At 37.8% G+C, this 24,526-nt stretch overlaps 1 protein-coding gene and 1 pseudogene across 3 annotated transcripts; one reads left to right on the plus strand and one right to left on the minus strand.

The window, feature by feature from the left end:
• The first annotated feature begins 242 nt into the window (after positions 1–242).
• On the plus strand, positions 243–1,630 carry LOC128590224 (single-pass membrane and coiled-coil domain-containing protein 1-like; annotated as a pseudogene).
• Positions 1,631–7,774: 6,144 nt separating this feature from the next.
• On the minus strand, positions 7,775–24,159 carry SPC25 (SPC25 component of NDC80 kinetochore complex). 3 transcript variants are annotated; one of them, XM_053597277.1, is made up of 7 exons: positions 24,042–24,159; positions 23,116–23,262; positions 22,952–23,017; positions 16,014–16,160; positions 14,613–14,717; positions 9,665–9,763; positions 7,775–7,918 (listed from the first exon to the last, which is right to left on the minus strand). In XM_053597277.1, the coding sequence occupies exons 2-7, from the start codon at positions 23,246–23,248 to the stop codon at positions 7,794–7,796; spliced, it is 675 nt and encodes a 224-aa protein (XP_053453252.1). In that variant the 5' UTR covers positions 23,249–23,262; positions 24,042–24,159; the 3' UTR covers positions 7,775–7,793. The 3 variants fall into 3 exon arrangements, with proteins under 3 accessions (XP_053453252.1, XP_053453254.1, XP_053453253.1); XM_053597279.1 differs by having other exon boundaries at positions 9,641–9,763; positions 24,042–24,104; XM_053597278.1 differs by having other exon boundaries at positions 23,116–23,249; positions 24,042–24,077.
• Between the last annotated feature and the right edge of the window lie 367 nt (positions 24,160–24,526).

The following is a 24,526-nucleotide window of genomic DNA, read 5'->3' on the forward strand; positions in this document are numbered from 1 at the left end:
AAGTGAGAACATCGCTTGAGCCTAGGAGTTTGAGTCCAGCATAGGCAACACAGCAAGAACCCATCTCTTAAAGAAAAAAAGAAGAGGAAATATGAAGGAAGAATCTGTCAATTTTGCCTTTGACACTAGAAAAAGAAGGGTCATTGGAGCTAGATCTTAAGCAGAAAGTAGACCACAAACTCCAAGCTTTAGAAGTACAGTTAAAGAACTGGACACCAGGCGGTGCCTGTGGCTCAAGGAGTAGGGCACTGGTCCCATATGCCGGAGGTGGCGGGTTCAAACCCAGCCCCGGCCAAAAACAACAACAAAAAAAAAAAAAAAAAAAAAAAAGAACTGGACACCACCAAGGATAATCTGACACAAAAATTTGGACACCCTAGTAAGACTCTGGCAATCCAAGCAGCCTGAGATGAGATGTGGACAGCAGTTCTGGCTCTCAAGTTCACTGCAATGGAATTGAATGTTTTATACAGCTATACCATTCAAGTATTTAACTGCTTGCACACTTATGTGCTTGAAAAGCTGCCAGACTTGGTGAGAGGTCTTCCCACCTTAGCCTCTTGCTTAGTCAAGAACAAGCACATTAGAGTTGTGAGGGAGTCTGTGCAGGGGGAGTGTGGGCTGCAAGGAGGTATCATAGCACTCTGTACCTTCTTCATTGCACGTAGGAGCAAGGCAGGGCACTCTGCTGCTAAAGTATACAGATGTACATCAGGGACATCGGGTTCCTGATGACTGACATGGTGAGGAACCTGGCTTCACAGCATGGCTTGCTGAGGGCTGTTCAGATCACCGAAAAGGGGAAAGCAGTGAGAACCCCTGAAGAGCAAAAGTCATCCCTGAAAGAGTTGATACCTGTCACCCTACAAACTACCCAGGGATTTCAACTTCTAGTCATTTATCATGTGAGGTGTGTTAAAGAAATTATGACAATTTGATATAATAGATAATTTCTGTATCGCCATGTAAAAAATGAAGAAGCTCTTTGTGTCATGATATGAAGTTATCACCAAGATGTATTGTTGCTTTAAATATTTATTTCCAAGATGTATTTGTAAGTGGAAAGGGGGGGCAAAAAAAAATATGTATATGGTGCATATTAGTTTATATATCCATAAACAACTTCTGCAGAGATACATAAGAAAGTCATATGAGTCATCATAGGAGAGAAAACTAAGAGGCCACAGGGCAAATATAAGAGAAAGTCTTTTCACTGTTAGTCCATTTTGCACATTTTGAATTTTGAACCATGTGAATGTACTACCTAGTATAAAACAAATAAGCAATAAAAAACACCTAAAAAAAAAGAAAAAGAAAAAAAGACAACTTGCTTTGGTTTTTTTCTCATGGCACCTTTGTCTATGGCAAACAAATCTTACTTTGTAAACCTATATCTTACTCTCGCTTTGTAAACCTATCTTTCTCTTCCTCAATAAACTTTAAAAAAGAAAAAAGAAAATGGCAATATACTGATCCTCCAAGGAGGAAGAGAGCTGAAGACTCATATTATTTCCTCCCATGTTTCTTGCTATACTGGAGACGTCCCACGTACTCTGCGTGGCCACAGAACCGTTCCAGTTATAGGGTTCTCAAGCCTACCTCAAGAGGCTTCAGCAAAGATCTCTCCAAGATGTCCTGGCGGAGGTGGCCGTCCTCCAGCCCAGCGTCCACAAAGGCTTTCTGCTCCTTCACGATCCCCTCCTCCTGCCGACTATGCCAATATGTTGCGTGACCGGAGACGTGAAAGAACAGCAGCTTTGCCGTGGGTATAAGCTCATTCCTGCAATTATTAAGGGTAAACAAGAAACAGACTACACCGCATGGGATGGCGTGTAGCAAAGTTCTTTATTCGGGGATCTGATTTTATACACTTCTAGTCACGTACACACTTAATCTATCATCTATTAGTTTCACCATTACCTCATTTTACCTATCTGAAATTAACTTGCAAGGAAATATCCTGTTACCACATCAACACAATCACTTCTGCAGTAAACACCCTTTTGTAGACACTGACTAAACTCTTGGGCAGGTATCTAAATAAAGATCACAAAGAAGAAAGCAGCCACAGGAGAACAGAGTTAATAGAAGAGTACCTTCAAGTGTTCACTCAGTTTACTCAGCATGAAGTAACAACTGTGTCTCTCTTCAGGGTAGAGCACCTATAGACCTCTGACAATATGTTTTTAACATATGTCAACCCTCTGGCCTGTAACTCTGAGGGAAGGGCGGCATGCCATTTGGCCTCAGGCTTAACGGGGTGCACTACTTCAGAGAATTGGCTTGTGGAATTTTAACTCCAGGCAAGCCAACTCTGTGTGTGCCTCAGGGGGACCCAGGTCCCTTAAGCCTCTGTAAGAACAGCAAGCCATTTTAAACTCACACTGAGTTCACTTTGTGTGCTTGATGTAGGATATATTTATTTCTAAATATTATCCTACGAAGTAAATAATCATCATTGGTAGGTCAGACACTATATAAATTGGTTCATGTATAATATTTCAGCCAAACAGGGGGCATTTCCCCCTCAATTTACAGATGAAAAAACAGAGACCCAGGGGATTTAGTAACCTGCTGAAGATGACACTGGTGATTCAGCCAGGATTTCAATCTGGATCTATTTGACTGTATAAAGTAATTTTAATATTAATGCTTTTAAACTATTAGTTAGGCTTTCATAATTATACTTCACTAAGTAGTTTTTATATGTCAGAAAAGAGGTAATACCTGAAATAGAGGCCGTAGAGGCCTACACCTGATTTTCCCTGAGATGTGAAAAATGTTATTCTACTTTATCTCCTTTCCAGGAGAGTAAAAGCTGAATATCCATCATGCTATCAACCAGAAAAACCTACTAATTTCAATTTTTTTGCATTTTCAATTAGCCATGGTAATATTCACAATGACAAAAGGCATTTTAAAGCACATCATAATTCATCAAAAAGTACTATAACACTCCATGTAAGGTAAAGTTAAAGGTGTCATATGTATATACAGTACTATAAGCCTTTAACTGATTAATAATTTGAGCATAGTTTAACTTTGCCCACTGTTCGCCTCTCCCCCAAGACAAAATCCCTCTCCTCCCAAAGCCTCGATGACCTTGAGGGGTGATCAGCCTGACAGGGAGCAAGAGAAGTGCTGTGGTATCAGCATCACAGCTTGTCCCAGGGTCCTCAGCAGTATCATGTAGGAAGATGGGACTGGGGCATTATAAGAAGGTAGGACTTAGACTTGGACCAGTGTGTGGGGACACAGCAGGGACAAGCAGGAACCTTCTACAGAGAATAAAGCTGGAGAGGATGGATGAAAGGAATGTCAGAGGTCCTGGTGTGCTGTGATCCAGAGCAGAGGGTCTAGGTCCCCACACCTTCCATGGAGCAGCAACATGGATAGGAGAAAATAAGCAAGCTAGAGAATCCAAGATATGGGTACACAGACAGGAGCTCAGCTCAGGAAAACTAAAAGGAGGTACATATGCTCAAGGTCAGGGAAATCCTGCCAAAGGGAGAAAACTCTGGGGATAGTAGTAAGTCAGGGGTCAGAGGAATGGGAGGGAAGTGGCTCTTCCCTGAGGTTGGAATAAATGGACCTGCACTGAATTAGGTTGACAGCTTCTCTCTCTAAGACCTATGGAGTTGGAGCTAGATCTAACTAGAAGGGAAAGCAAACTGAATGGGCTGGAGAAGTACTTTGGCTCTAAAGCTTAGGGCTGCTGGGCCAGGTGCCTCACACCTGTAATCCCAGGAATTTGGAAGATGCTGTAATCCCAGCATCTGAGGCAGGAGGGTTGTTTAAGCCCAGGAGTTTGAGACCAGCCTGGGCAACAGGGCGAAACCCCATCACTACAAAAATAAATAAATAAAGCTCAGGACTAATGGAGCGTTCTGAGGACAACAAAGGGAGTCACGCAGAGAGCACCTAGAAGTGACTGAGGCCAGGCTGGCCAGGTATATGGGGTGGCAAATGTGCTACTGATATCAGTTTTGACTGGCTGGTAAATTAAGGTTTCTTCACACTGGGGCAAATGGCAATTGCTAATTTCAGTGATTCTCCAAGGATGGTGTCTGGAACTAACAGGATCGCAACAGTATCACCTCAGAATCTGTTAGAAATGCAAATTATCAGCTCCCATGACAATGGTCCTCAAACTCAGGGTACCTATTGAACCACAGATGGCTGGGCCTGACCTCCAGGGTCTCAGAGTATAACATGGGAGCTGTGTGCCAGACAATGGATTCTAAGTGATAAAGATTAAAAAAATAAACTGAGTTCACAATATTCTGAAAGACAAAGATGGAAACAATATTACAAATACAATATGAAATTGTTTACACGTACAGTTTAATTCTTTCCTATTTTTTAAAAGCTTTACTGAGGTATAATGTTCATCTGATAAGATTTACCCATTTTATCTACAACTTGTTCAGTTTAATAAATGAATAGCCTTGTAATGAACACCACAATCAAGTGTTAAAAGAATCCAGTATCCCCAAAGTTTCCCTCATATCCCTTTTTCCAGGCAATCCTTAGAAACTTCAGGCAACCACTGATCTGTGTCCTAGGTTTTTTCTAGGATTTTGTATGACATAGCTGAGTTTCATCCATGTTTTTGCATGTATTAGTTTTTTTCTTTTTATCACTGAGTAATATGCCATAATGAATATTCATATTTACACTTTAGTTGATGAACATTTGGGTTGCTTCTATTTTTTTGGCCACAGTGAACATTGTTGCTACAAACATACATAGTCTTTTTGTGGACATAGTTTTATTTCTCTTGGGTAAATAACAAGGAGTGAAGTGTATATTTAATTTATTATCAGTCTTTTTAATTTTAGCTATTCTAGTGGGTGTATACTAATACTTTCTTGTGGTTTTAATTTGTATTTCCCTTGTAACGAATGATGTTGAGCATCTATTACATGGTTATCAGCTATAAATTGGCTAAATGTGGTAGCAATTTAATAGTGTAATATGGCCAGATGAGAATACTGAACCACAAAAGGTTAAGTGACATTTTTAAGGTCATGTATCAATTTCAATAATAGAGAAAAGACTGTCTGACACCTTAATACTCAACATTTTTCTATAAAACCATGTTGGTGCCAAAAAACAGAGCTTTTCACAAAATGAGACTACTCAAGATTTCCCATTATATATATATATCACATTAATTTGAATCTCAAACATTGCCTCTTTTTCCTGAAGATATTCCATTTGTTAGACCTTATCCTCAGCTGCTACTTCCAGCTTGCCTACTTGCTAAGGTAAGGGGAGAACTTGTGTCTAAACACAAAACATTCTTCGCATCATTCAACATCCCATTTTTCACACTCCACACCACAGTACATTTAACAATATCCAGAAAGGGGCTGATTTTAAATAGCTCCTATTTACTTACTTAACTGATGCACTCTTTTTCTACTTAGGTAAAACTCATCTTAATTCAGAAAGAATCTTATTCTCTATCAGCTTGTTACTTAGGCAAAAATTGTCAGTAGAGCCACCTTAAAATGTCCAAACAACACAGCAACGTGCGTGCAAGTATTAATGAACAAGCCAGCTTTTTTCCAAAGGCATAGTTCTGATTCCCCATTCAATAATTTTCTACTGAGTCTTGATAATGTGCTCAACATTAATTCTTATCAAGCTTCTACTATGTGCCAAACCCTATGCTAGGTGAGAGCTCAGTAGGCAATTTGCTGCCATGATACACAAATTATAATAAAACATAATTATCTCCGTACAGGAATTTTCTGAATTAGAAGAGAAGCAACACTTTCTCATTCTCGTTAGCTTGAAAATTGAAACTTTAAATCCATTAGTAGAACACTAACAGGTTTTGTGCCCTTTTTTAAAACTTAATTTGTGATTGAGTTTAATTTTACAGATCTTGTTGTTCCATTTTATTATAAAATGTGGAATATATTAGTTGACCCCATTTGGGTTCCATTTCAATTAGTGTTACTACTTGTGAATATTTTTTTCCATTTAAGAAAATCCTTTATCTTTATATCTTATGCTTTATTTCCACATTAGGAAGATTTTAAATGTATAAAATTGTTATTTCATTTTTACAACATACCATTTTAAATATGATGTATAAAAAGAGCAAGTCTACTAAGATAGCTTGTTTTGCCTTTTGTGTGTATCATCGATCATTTAAAGTACAATTTCCAACTTTAAAATGTAAGCTATTATCTTAATCTCAGCTTCATAATATTTCTAGGTTGGTATATAGTAAACCTAAAAAAATTAAGGGCTTTATATTGTATCCAGCAGATTAAAAATTTGTATACAAGCCAATAGCCCTTCTACCCACCATTCACATAAAGGCCTGAGTTGATGACTGCAATCTGCGTCCATAGAAACTTCTCGATGAGCCACTGAACTTCTGAAATCCAGTTACTCTGCTTATTGTTTCACTGAGATCTACAGCTGCCTTGCCATTTTAGTGAGGCTATTTCCTAACTGCTATTGTTTGGATATGGTTTATTTGGCCCCACCAAGTCTCATGTTGAAATGTGATCCCAATTGTTGTATGTGGGGCCTGGTGGGAGGTGTCTGGGTCATGGGGGAGGCTCAATCATCAACGGCTTAGTGCTGGTCCTCATTGTAATTGAGTTCTAGCTCCACTGGATCCCAGGAGAATTGTTTGGCACCCGCTTCCCCCTCTGGCTTGCTCTCTAGCCATATGATCTCTGCACACACCCGCTTCCCTTCACCTTCCACCATGAGTGGAAGCAGCCTGAAGCCTTCACCGGAAGCAGATGCTGGTGCCATGCTTCTTGCACCATTTGCAGAACCATGAACCAAATAAACCTCTTTTCCTTAAAAATGACTCAGCCTTAGGTATTCTCTTAGAGCAACATAAAAATGGACTAGGACACAAATGACCCAAACAAAAGCTATTCCTCCCCTGCTTTTAAGAAAGTTTACTTTTTATTCTTAACAATTATACTTCTATAGAGACACAAAAGCTAAATTATATCACAGAAGTTCACATTTATTTAGAATCTTTAAGAACTTTGTCTTTGTATACTTGCCCTGCAATATAGTATGGAAAGGCAATAAGGTGCTATTTAGGTGAAGCTCAAGGATTCAGTTGCAAGCCTGTCAACTGATTTTGATCCCAACACTGGCCAGCCATGTGCCTCCAAGTTAGTTTAACTCCTGGCATCCTGGATTCCCTATCAGTAGATCCCCTTTCTGTAGAGCAAAGTTATGGATTCTCACAGACTGTTGAGAATATAAATGAGCAGATACCATAAAGGGCTTATGACAGTGCTGGGCATGTAGGATGTGCTAAAAACACACTACCAACTATTTTAAGGGAGTCCAACTGCCAGGATAACCCCTAATCTTGGAATGAGTCAACTTCCCTCTTGAGAAAACAAATCAATATCAAGTTCCATGGCCCTGACTGGGGTCTTCCCTCCGGCCAGCTCTGACTCTCTAGGACTGGAGGAGTCTGTGTTCAGTTCTGTCTCCCCCAAACTGGGGGCCCACTCTAGCCAGATCCCAAACTGAAGCATCGCCGTGTCCTAGAACAATTATAACAATACATATACTGTCATGAAAGTGATGTGACTGGTCTCTCTCTCTCTCTCAAAGTATCCTATCTTTTGGGACCATGACTGAGCACAGGGAACTGAAACTGCGAACAACATGGGGACACTACGACTTAAGCAAATACAGCACACAGAAATTACAGGTAGACAACAGATAGTGAGGATTCTTTTAGAAAGAGACACATGGTAGGGAATCTATATATTTATACTATTTATACATCAATTATTAACCTTAGCAGTAAAAGCTTTCCGGACATTGGCAAGAAAAGCTGAAAAATTGTTGGTCTTCCTTACGTTCTCTTGAAGTTCTGCTAGGCATTCAAGGTGAGGAGAACTATCTGACACTAGAAAAAAAAAAAAATCAAAGAATTTGAATGAGATTTTTCTGTGGCAGAGAAGTATTTCTAAATTAGATGCTCTCAATTGATTTGAATGTCAAGTTCAGTTAAATGAAATCCTTTGAGCATAAAATGATACACTTGATTTTCATATGCTAGCTATCTTTTGGACCTGTCCTTTCTTTAATTTCTACATATTCAAATCTCAAGTACTAATCTTGCTTTAAATTTAAACAGATGGTATGCAAGCACTGAAGAGCTTAGCGATGCAGAATGTCATTTCCCATCTCCATAAACCTGTACATTTTCTTTTAACTACTTAAACTGTTTTAATAGTTTAGCTGTTAAGTCATTTTTCTCTGTAAAACTTTGCCCTGACTGACTTCTGGTTTCTGGCCACTGTACAAAAAAATAAAAAACTTCAATGCCAATCCTTACTAACTTACAATTTTGGAAAGAAATATCTAATGTTCTACAACTGAAATGGAAGGCATTAGAAAATGTGGTTGCTATTCCAAGAGTGGCATTTCCAGGGCCTATTAATCAAATGAGGCTCAAAAACCCCACAAATAACGCTATAGCCCTCTGATGTAGTGGCACCAGCTGATACACTGGGAGCAAGCCTCCAGTGAGGGTGGTCAAAGGAAAAGAATGATCCGCTTTCCTCTGCCATCAGTCTCGTCCTTTGTCCAAGGGAAGGAAATCCAGCAATATCAGATTTCTACCTCTTTGGTAAAGAATGCTTAGGAAACAAAGTCCATGTCTATGGCAGAAAGAGAACAGTAAAGAGCATTCAGTTCAAAATTTATCCTGTAGATTGTACTTTAACTTGCTATCATATACCACCAGACTACCAGGAATAGAGGAGAAAATTGAAAAGCCTGGTTAAGAGGTTTTATGGGCTTGCTTTTTAAAAATCTAGCACTCTTTAGACTGGAAGATAATTACCTAAAAAGAAAAAAACCCAAACATTTATATATGAATTAGATTCCCAAGATATAAATTCTGTCAGAAAAGGGATAGATCCACCAGGGCACGGTGGAGCACTAACTTAGCAATTCATCTGAGTATCTGTCAGCTATAAATGTTGTAAGATAATAGCCTGGGTGTAATGAGCTGAGGACTTTTTATGGATTCTAATAAATTAAGTATTAGTTATACAGGGGCATTAGAAGAATAAAAAAGATAAATATATTTCAACTCTTTTCTTGTTCACACTATTATTAATCATATCCAATCTTCATAAATCAAAGGCTTTTGGCCTGATACAGAATCAGTAACTAACCTACATTATCAATGTGTGAGATTATCAGGGTAGTATGGCTTTATAAAAAAAATTTGGGGGGGGGGCAGATAAATTACTTAATTCTGATGATTTTATATTTGATTTTAAAATCACTTACTTGAATAAATTATAATATTCACATTTAGGCAGACATATCCTTAAAACTTTAGCTTTTTAAAAAGTTCTTTAAAAAGACAATTTAGACGTGCATATGAAATGCAGTGATCTCGGTTTTTTAGACTTTTCCATCACTGTGGTACTGTGCCACCTGAAGAGACATTACCTTATATTTAAGACACCTAGATAATATCTATAAATCAAAATAATAGTCACATCCCTTAGAAGACTGTATCCCAAGAAGCGAGCTGGCAGGAATGCTACTTTCCTTCATATTACTTTGTACTCAGATTCAAATACCATTTTGGGATGCCAACCTTACATACCAGTTCAGGGACCTTAGTGCATACCTTCATAGTCCCTTGCTTCATTTAGACGCAGAGAAAACATAAACGGGCTCTCAGGATGCTTAGGGTCAATGTTAGTAAATATAAACTGCAATTTATCACCTGAAAAAAAGAGATGAAACTACTTAATATCAGAATATTTTGGTATGCCAAAGCATACAATGGAAATAAGCTTTCTTTTCCTATCTTTAATCAATATCTGTACTGCTAAGTATATATAGTCACTTACCCGATGTCTCCAAATGTAAAAGTTATAAATTAGTTTCAAAATATACTGTACTTTAAATGCCACATGAAAACCATAGCCAACAAAAGAAAAAATAAATTTGATTTCCTTAAAATTAAAAATTTTTGTTCCTTAAAAACATTATGAAGAGTTGGAAAAGACAATGTATGGAACTGAAGAAAATATCAGAAAATATAAGCAAACCATTTATCTGTTAAAGATTGAATATACATAATATATTTAAAAACTCCTGCAAATGAACAAAGAAAAACCACACCATTTAATAATGGGCTAAGGCCTTGAGGGAACATTATTCCAAAGAATACACGGCCAATTAACACATGAAAAGATGCTCAACATCATTAGTCACTATGTTGCAGGATGGGTGAATGGAAACCAAGGGACTCTCACACCAAGAGTACAGGGGAAGGAATCTTATTAGCTGGCAGGGACACAGCAGGTCATGAGCCTTAAAGCCCTGAGCCCCCTGAGTTGTTCCCACAAAGCTCTTTTATACTATTCTAGAAAGACATAAACATGCTTGGTTACAATTACAGATGTTAGGTCATGAGAAATTTTTATTTAGCAAGCGAAAAAGTCATAAAAAGGCTAATGATTATATTTCTCTAAAAACCAGAGTGATATTATTATCTGTTACGTAGTCTCTTTCAAGGTTATTCCTATTTAGTGTATTTCTTGAAGTTCTTTCTTATCTTTGGAGGCTGAGTTCTTCTGCAGCTGTTCTGCTGCATTCTCAGGACCACCAAGAAGTGTAAGATTTATTTCTCCTTCCTCAATTAGGGAAATGCAAATCAAAACTACAAGAAAACGCCATTTCACACTCAGTGGGATGTCAGTAAAATAAACAAATAGAAAATAACAGTGTTGGTGAGGATGTGGAGAAATTAGAACCCTAGAATACTGTTGGTGAGAATGTAATATGATATAGCCACTATAGAAAAGTTTGGCAAATCCTCAAAAAGTTTAAATATATAATTATTTGACAATATGACTCAGCAATTCTAATCCTAGGCATATATTCAAAAGAATTAAAAATGGAGATTCAAACAGGTAACTGTAAGTCAACATTCATACCAACATTAACCATTAACCATAGCCAAAAGATGAAATAACGCAGTGTTGGCCAATTAGATGATAAAGAAAATGTAATATATATGTACAGACACACACACACAGTGGAATATTGTTCAGTCATAAAATGGAATGAAGTTCTGATATATGCTACAACATGGATGAACCTTTGAAAATATAATACTAAGTGAAATAAACCAGACACACACCAAAAATACAGTATATTATGTGATTCCACTTATATGAAATATGTAAAATAGAATAGATAAATTCCTAGAGACAGAAAGTAGGTTAGAGGTCATGAGAACTGTTTTTATGAATTTTAATAAATTAAGGATTACTTATACAGGGGCATTAGAAGAATAAAAAAGATAAATATATTTCGACTCTCTTCTTTTTCACATTACTATCAATCACATATATTCTTCATAAATGTAAGGCTTTGGCCTACTATAGAACCAGTAACTAACCTATATTACCAGGTTAGTAACTAACCTTTATGACTGGTATGTAAGATACCTGGGGATGAGTAAGGGAGGAATGGGCAGTTCCTCCTTAATGGGTACAGAGTTTCTGTTTGGGGTGATGAAAAATTTTGGAAATAGTGGTTGACGATGGTTGAACAATACTGTAAATATAATTAATGTCATGAATTAAACACTTAAAAATGGTTAAAATGGCAAATTTTATGTTATAGTTTACCACAATAAACTGTTATTAACCACAATTTCAAGCAAATTTAATGTTTTTCTATAGCTACCTGAACTTAAAGCCTATTTTCCAATAGACCTGCAAATGCTCCCAAAGAAGTAAATGCTTTGTAAAAATTCAAAACAGCAGCCACGAAGTATAAATTCACACACATTTTAGCTTTTTTTCTACAATATAACTAAAAAATCTCACTAAAATTTTTTTTCTAAAGTAAACTTTAGAAACTTTGAAAAAACTTGTCATGCAATCAGTTTTAGAATAATATAATTATGTTAGCGTACCAACCAGGCCGTGTTTTTTGTTTTTTGAGACAGGGTTTCACTATGTTGCCTGGGTTAGAAAGTAGTGGCATCATCACAGCTTACCACAACCTCAAACTCCCGAGTAACTCAGACTACACGTGCATGCCAGCAGGCCCAGATGATTTTTCTATGTTTTGTAGCAATGGGGTCTTGCTATATTGCCCAGACTGGTCTCAAACTTCTGGCCTCAAGCAATCCTTCTGCCTCAGCCTCCCACAGTGCTGGGATTGTAGGTGTGAACAACCACACCTGGCCAGTATAACAGATTTTTAAACTGTTAATGGTAACGAGAGGGATACATGGCAAGGAAGAAAAATCTTATAAGATATTCACTTAGACAAAAATGAAGGATTGTAATTTGGGCTTTCTCTTCCTTAAAATATTATGTCCTGATTTTGTATGCTATGACAAAGTTCTATTTTAAATCTAAAAACAATTGTAAAGGCTTAATATTGGCTGTTTAAACGCAAAACTAAACAAAACAGCACCTAAGGATGACAGTGAATATAGACTTAGAGTTCAATGAATCACAAGTTCATTGCTGGATCTTCCATTCTCTCTTAATCAAAAGGTTAATATTTCTTATTAAAAACTCATTCCAATTGGTAGGAAAAACACCAAGACCACTAAGTATATGGATAAAGGACTCACACAGGAAAAGAAAAAAATGTAATTCATAAACAAAGGGAGGAAAAATGGTTTTCTTTCATAAATAATCAAATGTAAGATTGGCATGGTGGCACATTCCTACAGGCCCAGCTACTTGGAAGGCTGAGGCAGGAGGATCGCTTAAGGCCAAGCGTTTCAGGTTGCAGTGAGCTATGATGAAGCCACTGTACTCCAGCTGGGGTGACAGAGCAAGACCCTGTCTCAAAAAAAAAAAAAATAGAAGAAATGCATTTTTAGAAAAAAGTTCTATTCCTGCCTATATAGCTGCCCCCACCCCAAATCTGGCAACAATACAATGAAATGAATTCTGTCTTACACTGCAGAAAAGTGTACATAAAAGAGACAGGAGGACTGAGACTGTTACCCTTAGAACCTTAGGCAGGCCTGCTTGCCTCATTAGCTCTTGGCTAGTGTGTCTTAGATCCCCAAGACCACTGCAGGTTTGAAGATTCCTTAGGAGGATTCACTCAACATACGGTTGTATTCAGGACTATGATTTATTAGAGAGAAAGGATGCAGCATAATCAGCAAAGGGAAAAGTTGTATGGGGTAAAGTTCAAGGAAAACCAGACACAAGCTTTCTGGGTTTCTAATGAGCTTCCCAGTAGAGCTGTTCACAGTTCCATGCAGAAGGACTGTTAGGACTCTTAAAAGCTCGGACTGGTTTCCTCTAGTCTTCGCCCCGTGTGCTATTTTCCCTTTGCTGATCCTGTTTTATATCACTGCAATAAATCTTAGCCATGAATTTGACTATATGCTGGGTCTTAAAAGTCCTCCTGGGGACTTCATCATACCTGAGGGTGATCTTAGCCCCAACACAGCAGACATTGCTATACATGAGTCTATCCACGTGTATACATTAACAGCCATAAAAATATTCATGTGCTTTAACTTAGTAATTCTTCTCTGGGAAACAATTCCATGAAAATTATACAAAAAAAATAGAAAACTATATTCACTGTTGTGCAACAGTCCTCCCCTATCAATCAGGGATGTATTCCAAAACCCACAGTGGATGCCTGAAATTGCGGATAGCACCAACCCCTGTGTACGTGAATGCTCCCATCTTACAAAGGGGCGATGTCCTGATAAACTCACCATAAGTCAAAAATGCACTTAATAACTCACAAAACTCACTGTAGAGTCAAAAAACTGTTTTAAGTTGAACCATCCTAAGTCAGGGACCACCTGTACCATGTTCTTTCCAATACGCACATACCATGATAGAGTTTAAGTTATAAATTAGGCACAGTAAAAGATTAACAACTAATAATAAAATAGAACAATTAAAACAAGATATTGTAATAAAAGTTACATGAATATGGTCTCTCTCAAAATGTCTTACTGCACTATACGCATCCATTTAATATTTTCAGGAGTGTGAATAAGGGTGGATCACTGCATTTCTAAAACTGCAAAATCCTGCCAGAATCCAAATGTTAGTAGAAGCAATACATGTATTAAACAATAGATAAATGATAGAATAAATTAAAAATTACTGTAAAGGCCATAGTAACTGGAGAAATAATAACAACAGAAGGCCACTAAGAACAAAGAACAAAAATTATTTGCATGTTGATAAACATGCCAACAAAATATTTAAAGTGAATAAGCAAAGCATCATTAACTGTGCTAATGATTTTTAAAAACTGTAGTTTTTTCCTATTTTCTGAAAAGTTAATGTGATCATTATTTTAGTTGAAAATATTTTTTAAAGCAGAAAGAGGGACGGAGGGAGGGGGGTGGGGCCTTGGTGTGTGTCACACTTTATGGGGGCAAGACATGATTGCAAAAGGGACTTCACCTAACAATTGCAATCAGTGTAACCTGGCTTATTGTACCCTCAATGAATCCCCAACAATAAAAAGAAAATATTTTTTAAATTCTTCTCTGCTTAAGACAAGATATATTTTTCTAATCTCCTATGTTTTACTTATATTAGCACACTTACCATAAATTTTTCGAATTTCTAGTCCAAGTCGATCTTTATACAGGTCTGCAGATTTCTGCAGCCTTTTCAACTTCTCTGCATTCGATTTGTTAGCAGTAGAAATAGCTATGATGAAAAAACATACATAGGATCAAATATTTTAATTGACAATTAATGCTCATTTTATTAATTAAACTATAAAAACAATGTAAAGCCTATGAATCTACTTAAATTTATTCAGTTTCTCTCTCTACCAATTAGCAAGAAAAGCTTGTTTATTCAGGTTGGAAGGAAAAATTGCTCAAGAAAAATATATTTAGACAGTGAAAGGAATAATGTTTTATTCTATTTTATTATATAGTTTTGCCTTTTTTTTTTTTTCCCAAATGTAGTAGCCTGAATATACATGGCAGGGACTTTTATGGCTGGCTGGCATAGAAGTAGAAAGACTTTACTTACACTATTTTCCTTTTTCTGGACAGCTGAGGATATACTAATGCATCATGGGAAAAATATTCTATTCCTTTGAGCATAACTATTTCTCACAAAAGATCAGCCTTATTTTTGCTAGTTGAGATTTTTTTTTAAGTTACTATAATAGAAAGAAATACTTATCATAAGAGAAATAACTAATAAATACTTATCATAAGAGAAATAACTTCACAATTTAGAGTTGGATAAGAACTGTATAAGAAAAATCATTAACAAAACAAATTTTTCTATTTTCAAGAGATTGGAAAAATTGGTTAGTTTGTGGGCAAAAAAAGATTCCTTTCTAAAAGAAGCATTCGTTTGACCTATAAATTTTTTTTTTTTTTGTAGAGACAGAGTCTCACTTTACCACCTTCAGCAGAGTGCCATGATGTCACAGGACTCACAGCAACCTCTAGCTCTTGGGCTTCCGCGATTCTCCTGCCTCAGCCTCCCGAGCAGCTGGGATTACAGGCGCCTGCCACAACGCCCGGCTATTATAAATTTTTTTTTAGACAAAGAGATCTTGCAGCATAATAAGAGTGCTTAATGATACATAGCAGAGAATGTATGGTCAATAAATTATGTTGCATAATATCCGTATTGTACAACACCAATAAATGTAGCTACATAAATTACACTATGGCTTCTCCATAGCAAATCTTATTTAGTGACACCATTTCCCACTCTGCTTAACTAAACCTTCATATCAGTTTCCTTAGTACTAATTATATTAGAAATCAAAGGAGAAGTCCCCAAAACAAAAGAAAATAAAACTCACTTAGCTAACTTTAATGACACCTGGCAGAGATGAGCAGCTGGTTATGCCCTGAGGCACTGTAATCTATTTTTTGCAAAGAGCTGGAGCAAGCAAGATATACCTAATTGGGAATCATCACCACTTCCAAATTTAGATTAATGCCTTACATATGTTTCCAACTGGAAACTTACTTTCCTTCTTCCTAGAATACTCTTCCTTAAGATCCTGGATTTTTGCAGTCACCACTTCCAATTCCTGCTTTTTGTCTTTTACTTCAGCAATCAATTGTAACAAGTTATCTTTTTTTTCTTGAATGAGCATATTCTGCTTGCTGATCTCTGTAAGAAGCACGGGCTATTAGTTAAAACATGTATGGGGAGCTCTCTAATATATATCTAAGACCAAAATGTATTGACTTTCATAAGGTTCATGTAGAACATTTTGATTGAGACAGAATGCTTTTAAAAATGAGAATACCAAAATTAATCAAAGAAATAGAAAAACAAAAATCATGACCCCTGAAGCCATCCCCCTCCAAGTACATAACAAACCCACTAACAAAAACAAACTCCAGAAGATGGCTTTACACAGTGCTTTGAGGAAACAGTTCATTCCAAGCCAATATAAATTATTCTACACCATGCCAAAAAGACAAGAAGAAATGAAAGAAGGTAGGCCAATCTTACAATGTTAGCATAATTCTGAAATTGAAACTCAATAAAGACAGCAGCATCCCTCTACTCACAACCATATAAACTAATCTCACTTTTTATTGAGCAAATATAAAAATGCTCAATGAAATGCAAGCTGACATTAAAAAGAATCCACTAAGAGCAACTATAGTTTATTCTAAAGATATATAGTGAAGGTGTAATATTAGGAAAACCATCATATAAACAGGCATTGAAGAGACATTTTATAAAAATTTAGCACTCACTCCCAATACTGATTTTTAAATTAGAATTAAGAACATGTCTTTAACACGATAAAAGCAAAAAAAAAAACAAAAAACAAACAAAAAAAAAACCCTTTCTAATCTTCTGATATATATTTCACATTTCCAAAAGGAATGAAATAGATGCCTTTTATCACTGTCATTTAATGTTTTTACTAGAAGCTTCTGGCCAATACAAGATATATAACTGGTAAAACTGAAAAGGAAATAACTATTTTCATTTTCTGTAAACAGACATCTATCTGGAATACTCAGAAAACTCGAAAATCTATCAGAATTTGGACTACTTCATACCACAATGCTGATATTTTACTCTCCTCTGTGAATGCTGGAATCATGTTCACAATGGCATCTAGAATGGTGTATCCTTTCTAGAAGGTTTTCAATGTGCCCTCTCCAGATCTTTTGGAAGAATCACCATCTATGGCAGCTACAGCCTCATGAAACGTTATTTCTTAAATAATAAGACTTGAGGCCAAGCTTAGTGGCTTATCCCTATAATCCTAGCACTTTGGGAGGCTGATGCAGAAGAATCACTTAAGCTCAGGAATTCAAGACCAGCCTGGGCAATAGAGCCAGACTGTCTCTACAAAAAGTAAAAAAAATTAGCCAGGCCTCATGGTGCAACCTGTAGTCCTAGCTACTCGGGAGGCTGAGGCAGGGAGATCACTTGAGCCCAGGAGCTCTGGGCCATATAGTGAGGTATGATCCCACCACTGCACTCCAGCCTGGACAGCAGAGTAAGACCCTATCTCTAAAAAATAAAAAATAAGTAAGACTTAAAAGTGGAAATTACTCCTTGGCTGATGGGCTTCAGAATAGATGTGTTAGCAGTCATAAAAAACACAATCTCTTTGTACAACTCCATCAGAGATCTGGGGTGACTAGGTGCATTATCAATAAGCAGTAATATTTTGAAAGCAATCTTTTTTTCTGAGCAATAATTCTCAGGAGGGGGCTTAAATTACTCAGTACACCATGCAGTGAACAGATATGTTGTCTTCCAGGCTTTATTCTTCCATTTCCAGGGCACAGGGAGAGTAGATGCAGCATAATTCCTAAGGGCCTTAGGATATGGTAAATGAGCACTGGCTTCAGTTTAAAGTCACCAGCTGCACTGGTCCCTAAGAAGATAGTCAGCTGTCCTTTGAAGCCAGGCATTGACTTCTCCCCTCTTGCTATGAAAGTCCTAAACTGAACAACCCCCAGGAGAAGGCTGTTTCATCTACTTTGAAAATCTGTTTAGTGTGGCCGCTTCCATCAGTCTTCTCAGCTAGACTGTCTGGATAACTTGCAGCAGCTTCAACATCAGCACTTGCTGCTTCACCTGGCACTTCTGTTATGAAGAATGCTTCTTTCTTCAAACCTCAGAAACCAACCTCTGTTGGTTAGCTTCCAACTTTTCTTCTGTAGCTTCCTCACCTCTCTCAGGGCCTTGCTCTGGGTTAGGCTTTAGCTGAAGGGAATGTTGTAGTTGATTTGATCTTCTATGCAGACGACTAAAACTTCCTCTGTATCAGCAATAAGGCTGTTTCACTTTCTTAGCACTGGTGTGCTCCCTGGAGTAGCACTAATAATTCCTGTCTAGAACTTTTCTCTCCCATTCACAACTTGGCTGTTTGCCACAAGAAGCCTAATTTTTGGCCTATCTCAGCTTTCAATGTGCCATTTTTCACTAAGATGAATCATTTCTAGCTTTTGATTTAAAGTGAGAGATGTGCAACTTTCTTTGACTTGAATATTTAGAGGTCACTGTAGATTATTAATTGGCCTAATTTCAATATTGTTGTGTCTCAGGGAATAGGGAGGCCCGGTGAGGATGAGAAAAGGGAAAAGGCAGGTCAATAGAGTGGTCAAAACACCAACATTCATCCATTAAGTTCACTGTGTCCTATGAGTGAGGCTCCAAACAATTACACTAGTAACATCAGAGATAACTGATCATAGATCACCATAACAGATACAATAATAATGAAAAGGTGTGAAATACTGTGAGCATTACTAACAAGGAACAGAGACAAGAAGTGAGCACTGGAAAAATGGCCCCAACAGACTCGCTTCACCTGGGGTTGCCACAAACCTTCCATCTGTAAAAATCACAGTATCTGGGAAGCACAATGAAACAAGGTATGCCTCAACCCAAATACAGGCTTTTTATATGTCTCGCAGATATTAGCCAGCACTCCATTACCCTCTCTGGATTCTAATCCCTCCACCCTCCCCGCCTTCCCCAGGTCCCCCCCCACTACCCTTCAAGTCTTCCTATTCCTCTTGAACTCTCAGCTTCTGCAACTATCCAACTCTCTCTCTCTCTCTCTCTCTCACACACACACACACACACACACAGAATAAAAATGACAAAGCCTGTCCATAAATCTGGCTGGACTTCTCTGTGGGGAAAAGGAGTAACACTGGCAGGCCCACTCCCTCCTCTGTTGGCTGGAAAACAGTACAACTGCTCCTAGTTGGGGCCCAATGCCCAGAGACAGTGGTCCCAAAGTGCCAGTCAGGAGGCTAAAAGGCAGGAAGGCACAAAAAGCTTAAGAACTCTAGGGCAGCGGGCTCTACGTTCAGATACGCAGAGCCAGCAGAACTGGAGTGTACTTTATAATGTGCTCGTGAATTTTTGAATTAAATATTTCCTTTTACTTATATTTAAATGAAAACTGAACACTTTAAAATCAAATGCCAGTTATCCAGTATTAAACAAATTTAGATTGTCATTTAATTTCAGTATTGTGATTACAAGTAAGTATGGGTTCCAAGGATAACTGATTTTAGAAAACTTTTTCTTTTTTCTTTTTTGAGACAGAGTTTCACTACGTCGCCCTTGATAAGAGTGCCATGGCATCACAGCTCACAGCAACCTCCAACTCTTGGGCTTAAGCGATTCTCTTGCCTCAGCCTCCCAAGTAGCTGGGACTACAGGCACTCACCACAATGCCTGGCTATTTTTTGTTGCAGTTCTATTGCTGTTTAGCTGGCCCGGGCCGAGTTCGAACCCACCACAAAACTTCTTCTTAAAGTTAAATGAGTTACTTCAACTTAGAACTTGTGATAACCTTAAATACCATGAACCTTCCAAAGGGAAATATACTACAGTCTGTTTCCCAAACTGAACCAAGCATGAAATTCTCAGTGGTTAAGGAACATCTCTAAAGACCAGCATTCCTCAGGCAACAGGGAAATCACCATGGTAACAAATAAAACATTCAGGAATAACCTAGATCAAAAAATACTTGGGCTCTGTATGGGGGAAAAAACTGCAAAACTTGCCTGAGACACATATTTCACCTACATATAGGAAGAGACATTTTATAATTCTAAATATTCTAAGGATGCTAATATTTCCCAAATTCAGTTCTATTTTTAACTCAGTCCCAACGGAATTTGGGAAGGGAAAGTCAGGATCTAAGAAAGGTATTTGTTTATCTGATAAATATACATCTGAAAATATTTAGAGCAAATACAGAAAGAAAAATATCAAGGAAGAAGACTTGCCCTATCAAATGTAGCATTTGTGATGGTGACGCTATGATACAATGGTGGTATACTACTTGAAGAACTGACACATGGCTCAGTAAAACAAAAAGGACATCACCAAATGAATGCTGCCATATTTAGGAAGTTAATATGATAATAAAATATCATCAAATCAAGGGCCCAGAGGCAGATCATATCCTAAAGAGTGATGAAATTCAAAATAAATTCCTTATTTATTAAATATTTAAGTATAAAAGGAAATCTTACAACATCTGAAAAGGAATATCCATGAATACAAAATTAACTATATGGGAAAAGTTATTTTTACTGAACGGCAAAAAGAAATCAAAAAGAAAGGCATAGGGCTACATAAAAATTAACATGCATGTGAAAAAAATTCATATTTGATCCAAATAAGAATAAAACTCTACTATATGCTAGATACTTTGTTCAACATCCTGTACACGTATTTATACAAATTTACTTAAGTTGTACAATTATATTATTCTGCAGGTCTCACTGTCTTTTTAAAACAGCAAAAGATTCAGCATTCAGTAACTTGACCAAAGCTATATTTGCTAAGATGCAATAAGCAGTAAGCCCTGCATTCAAACTCAGGTCTTGACTTCAAAGGCAATGCCTTTTTCATTAAACTATACTCCTCCAACAATGTATAACCATTTTAACCTAAGAAGGAAGACACGAATACAAACTCGTAAGAAAAAGGCAGACAGAGGGATCAGCAGATGAAGCACAGAATGCAGATGGTTAATAAATATGAAAGAAGATTTAACCTCAGACTAATCACAGAAATGCAAATAAAGCAGTAACATTCCAATTTTCACTATAACAATGTTTATAAAAATAATAGCTAGTGTTGAGGAATGCAAGATGCTAGGGTCCTGCTAGAAAATACTTTTGTGTTATAAGATAAAAGAGTCTTAAAGATATTTATGTCCTTGGGCCCAGCTATTTCATTTTTCAAAGTCATCAATGAAATAGGATATGTACAAATATTTATACGTATATAAAAAGGCTTTTTTAGTGTTTATAATGATGAAAAACTGAAAATATCCTGAATGGCTAATAAGTTATAGTATATCAATAAAATGGAAAATATTTTCAAAGAATTTATTAATGGGGAAAATCATTCACAAAGTGGAAAAAAAGAAAAAAATGATAAGTTATCAAGGTATTATAAACTTAATTTGTTTAAAAATCTACATAGCCTAATATTACAGCAGTAGATGATCTAATACACGGTGGTGGGTAGGAGAATGAGGGATGGGGGAGGGGAGAAGAAAGAGAATGGGGGGTTCACAGGTGTATGGCACACCTCTTGGGGGCGGGACACAATTATAAGAGGGACTTTACCTAACAAACACAATCAACGTAACCTAATTCATTGTACCTTCAACCAATCCCGAACAATAAAAGATAAAGGAATAAACAAATCTATATAGCTAACAATATCTTTTCTTTGATTTCTCATCTTTTAGTATTTATTCCTATTTTACTGATGATATTACAGGCTCAAAGAGATTGTGATTTGGCCTGGATCATCAGATTGACTCAAGAATCCGCATTCACATTCAAAACATTACATTTCCCCTATATAATTTGAGAAAGAGGTAAACTGAAGGGACTGGGAAAAATAGAATTAGGAACTGGAAGTGAGAGAGGTCAGAGAAACTAGCCATAGTCCCAGCTACTGGGGAGGCTGAGGCAAGAGAATCGCCTAAGCCCAAGAGCTGGATGTTGCTGTGAGCTGTGACACCACTGCACTCTACTGAGGGTGACAGAGTGAGACTGTCTCTAAAATAAAAAAATAAATACATACATCCATAAAGGACCCAAACATAATATCACTCCTATATACACATACACACATACATGCTCGTGCAAACGAAAGGTTTCCTTTTTTGCTTGTGGTTACAAAGGGCATGAAAGGAGCAGCAAAGGGGCATGGAAGCGTCAGGGAGGCTTAGAAAGTAAACATGGGTAAATGTCTGGCATGATAATCTACCAGGGCTACAAAGTCAAATGCCCCCTTCACAGGCTACACAATGAGAAGAGTAAGGAAAGGCAAAAGGGGACGGTGGCATATGAAAGAGCGCATGCCCCATGTAAGGGTATTCCAGTATAATTACTTAAAACATGGTGTCACTAAACTGATATCTCTAGTAGAATTTGACCTACGGTCACAAATTTGTGGCCTGTGTGTGAGAATTCAATAAAGGCTATTGATCCACTCCAATTTGGAGAGTGGGTAGAAATGAAAGAGCAAGAACAGGAGTAAGTAAGAATGTGGAGAGAAAGGCTGTCAAAATACTACTAACTTTACCATAAAGAGCTGCGAGAACTTCAGCTCCATACCTGCATTACCAATCAGCACAGGCAAATCTCATGAGTACAATGCTGAGTGAAAAAAGGGGACAGAATACATACAAAAGAATACTAAACAACATATTAAAAGGTTAGTTCTGGAAGGTGAAAGAAGAGAAAGGTGTATCATGGGTGGTAAGCTGGGCGGTAAGTATGTAAACATTCACTATTTTCTACATATAGCTATACGTGTATATATGTGAACACATATATATACACACAAAACCACTTTGTCTTACTTGTATGGGGAATTTCATGATAAAAACATTTAATCTAAAGAAAATTTGTGAACTGTTTCTCACATACGATTTTGATATTCCAGAAACATCTCCACCATTCGTTCTTCTTCCTTTAATTTCATAGACAGTTTTTCTGAAAGAGAAATTGGAATTGATGTTTTAATTCGGCTGAAAGGACACTAAAAAATAAACAAGAACAGCAAAAACACGTTATCAATTAACTTTAGGTACCTGAAAATGTTTTGATGGAGTCCTTGTAGGCATCCCTGAGTCCTGCCATCTGACAGGCTGTATCAGTACTTTTGAATTTATTCCAAAATTCATTTATGTTTTTATCCAATAGTGCCAGCTGGTCTTCCACCATTCTGTAAGACAATACTACAAATAGAACACATATTATATTCTTCAAGAGTTATTGAAATTAAATCAGCTACATATTCCAATTGGGTATACACTATTTTGGCGAGTTGGCCTTTATTAGAAAATGGTTAGTAACTTGTTAATTCTAGGTACTCAAGATCAAGCCGTCTGGGCTTAATTGTGGTTAAGGTGCAGCAAGAATCCAGGACACCTTTATCCCCTAGGAACCTGTTAGTAGATAATGTAATGCACAGAACACTCACATGCCCACGCCGAGGGAAATGACTCTGATTCCGTTTTCTCACAGGTAAAATTGATGATTTGTAAGGCCCTTTCCCCTTCTGACCCTTTCTGATTCCAACCTGGATCGCCAGGGAGCAAGCCCCTTCTCATAGGATAAGACCCCACACATCTATCCTGCCTCTCCCACCAACCCCAGAACAAGAAAAGCAACAGTAAACTGGGAAAAGAGAAAAAAGAGAGAGGGAACTTTGTAGGTTCAGCCCAGGACGTGCACAAGTCAGCAGGACTCTCTGGGCCTCAGTGCCCTCCTCTGTAAATTATGTCATGTAAGACTCCAGGCCCCACCAGTTCTCAGAGACGCTAAAACCTTCCCAGGAGAAAAATCAGGAATGCTTCTGCTCCGCTGCTGCCCATGGCCAGGCCGTGAGACGCAAACAGCCAGCTACAAGACGCGAATTTCACGATCGCCACCCGCAATATACTCGCTTGGGCTCCGCTTTCCCCTGCGGTGACGGGCGGGGCGAGGGCCCCAGCTCCGGGCCTACCTTCCTTACCTTCGCAGGCAGGCCTGAGCCCCGCCGCCTTCCCCGCACCAGATCCGCACCGCCTCGGGCCAAGAGCAAGCCTCCAGACCCACCCCCCCAGGCCCCGCCAACTTTCCGATTTCAAACGTGGGGCGCCTCCCGCCACCCGCCTCCGTGCGGCCTCTCGCCTTCTGATTGGCTGATAACACAAGTTCTCCAGGAAGGGATTGGTCGAGCTCATACCACGAAATTCTCGCGGAAAAATAGGAAATGGGGCATTCTGGGATTCGTAGTTCTTTTCCAGGCGGCAGCCAGACTCTTTGCTGTGCATCTGGGAGTATATTAATAGCTCCGGAAGAACTCTCCCCAGGACAAGCCATTCACAGACTTCAAGTAAACGTTTCTGCGACCAATATAAATACTGACCTTTAATCGTATTTATTTTTTCAAAGTATATGTCCTCTTTTTGTGATTTTTTGGGTAAAGTTGACTCCAATTCTCAGTGGGCAGAAACA

This window comes from Nycticebus coucang, chromosome 7 (genome assembly GCF_027406575.1).
Source record: "Nycticebus coucang isolate mNycCou1 chromosome 7, mNycCou1.pri, whole genome shotgun sequence".
In the NCBI taxonomy this organism is placed as follows: Eukaryota; Metazoa; Chordata; class Mammalia; order Primates; family Lorisidae; genus Nycticebus; species Nycticebus coucang.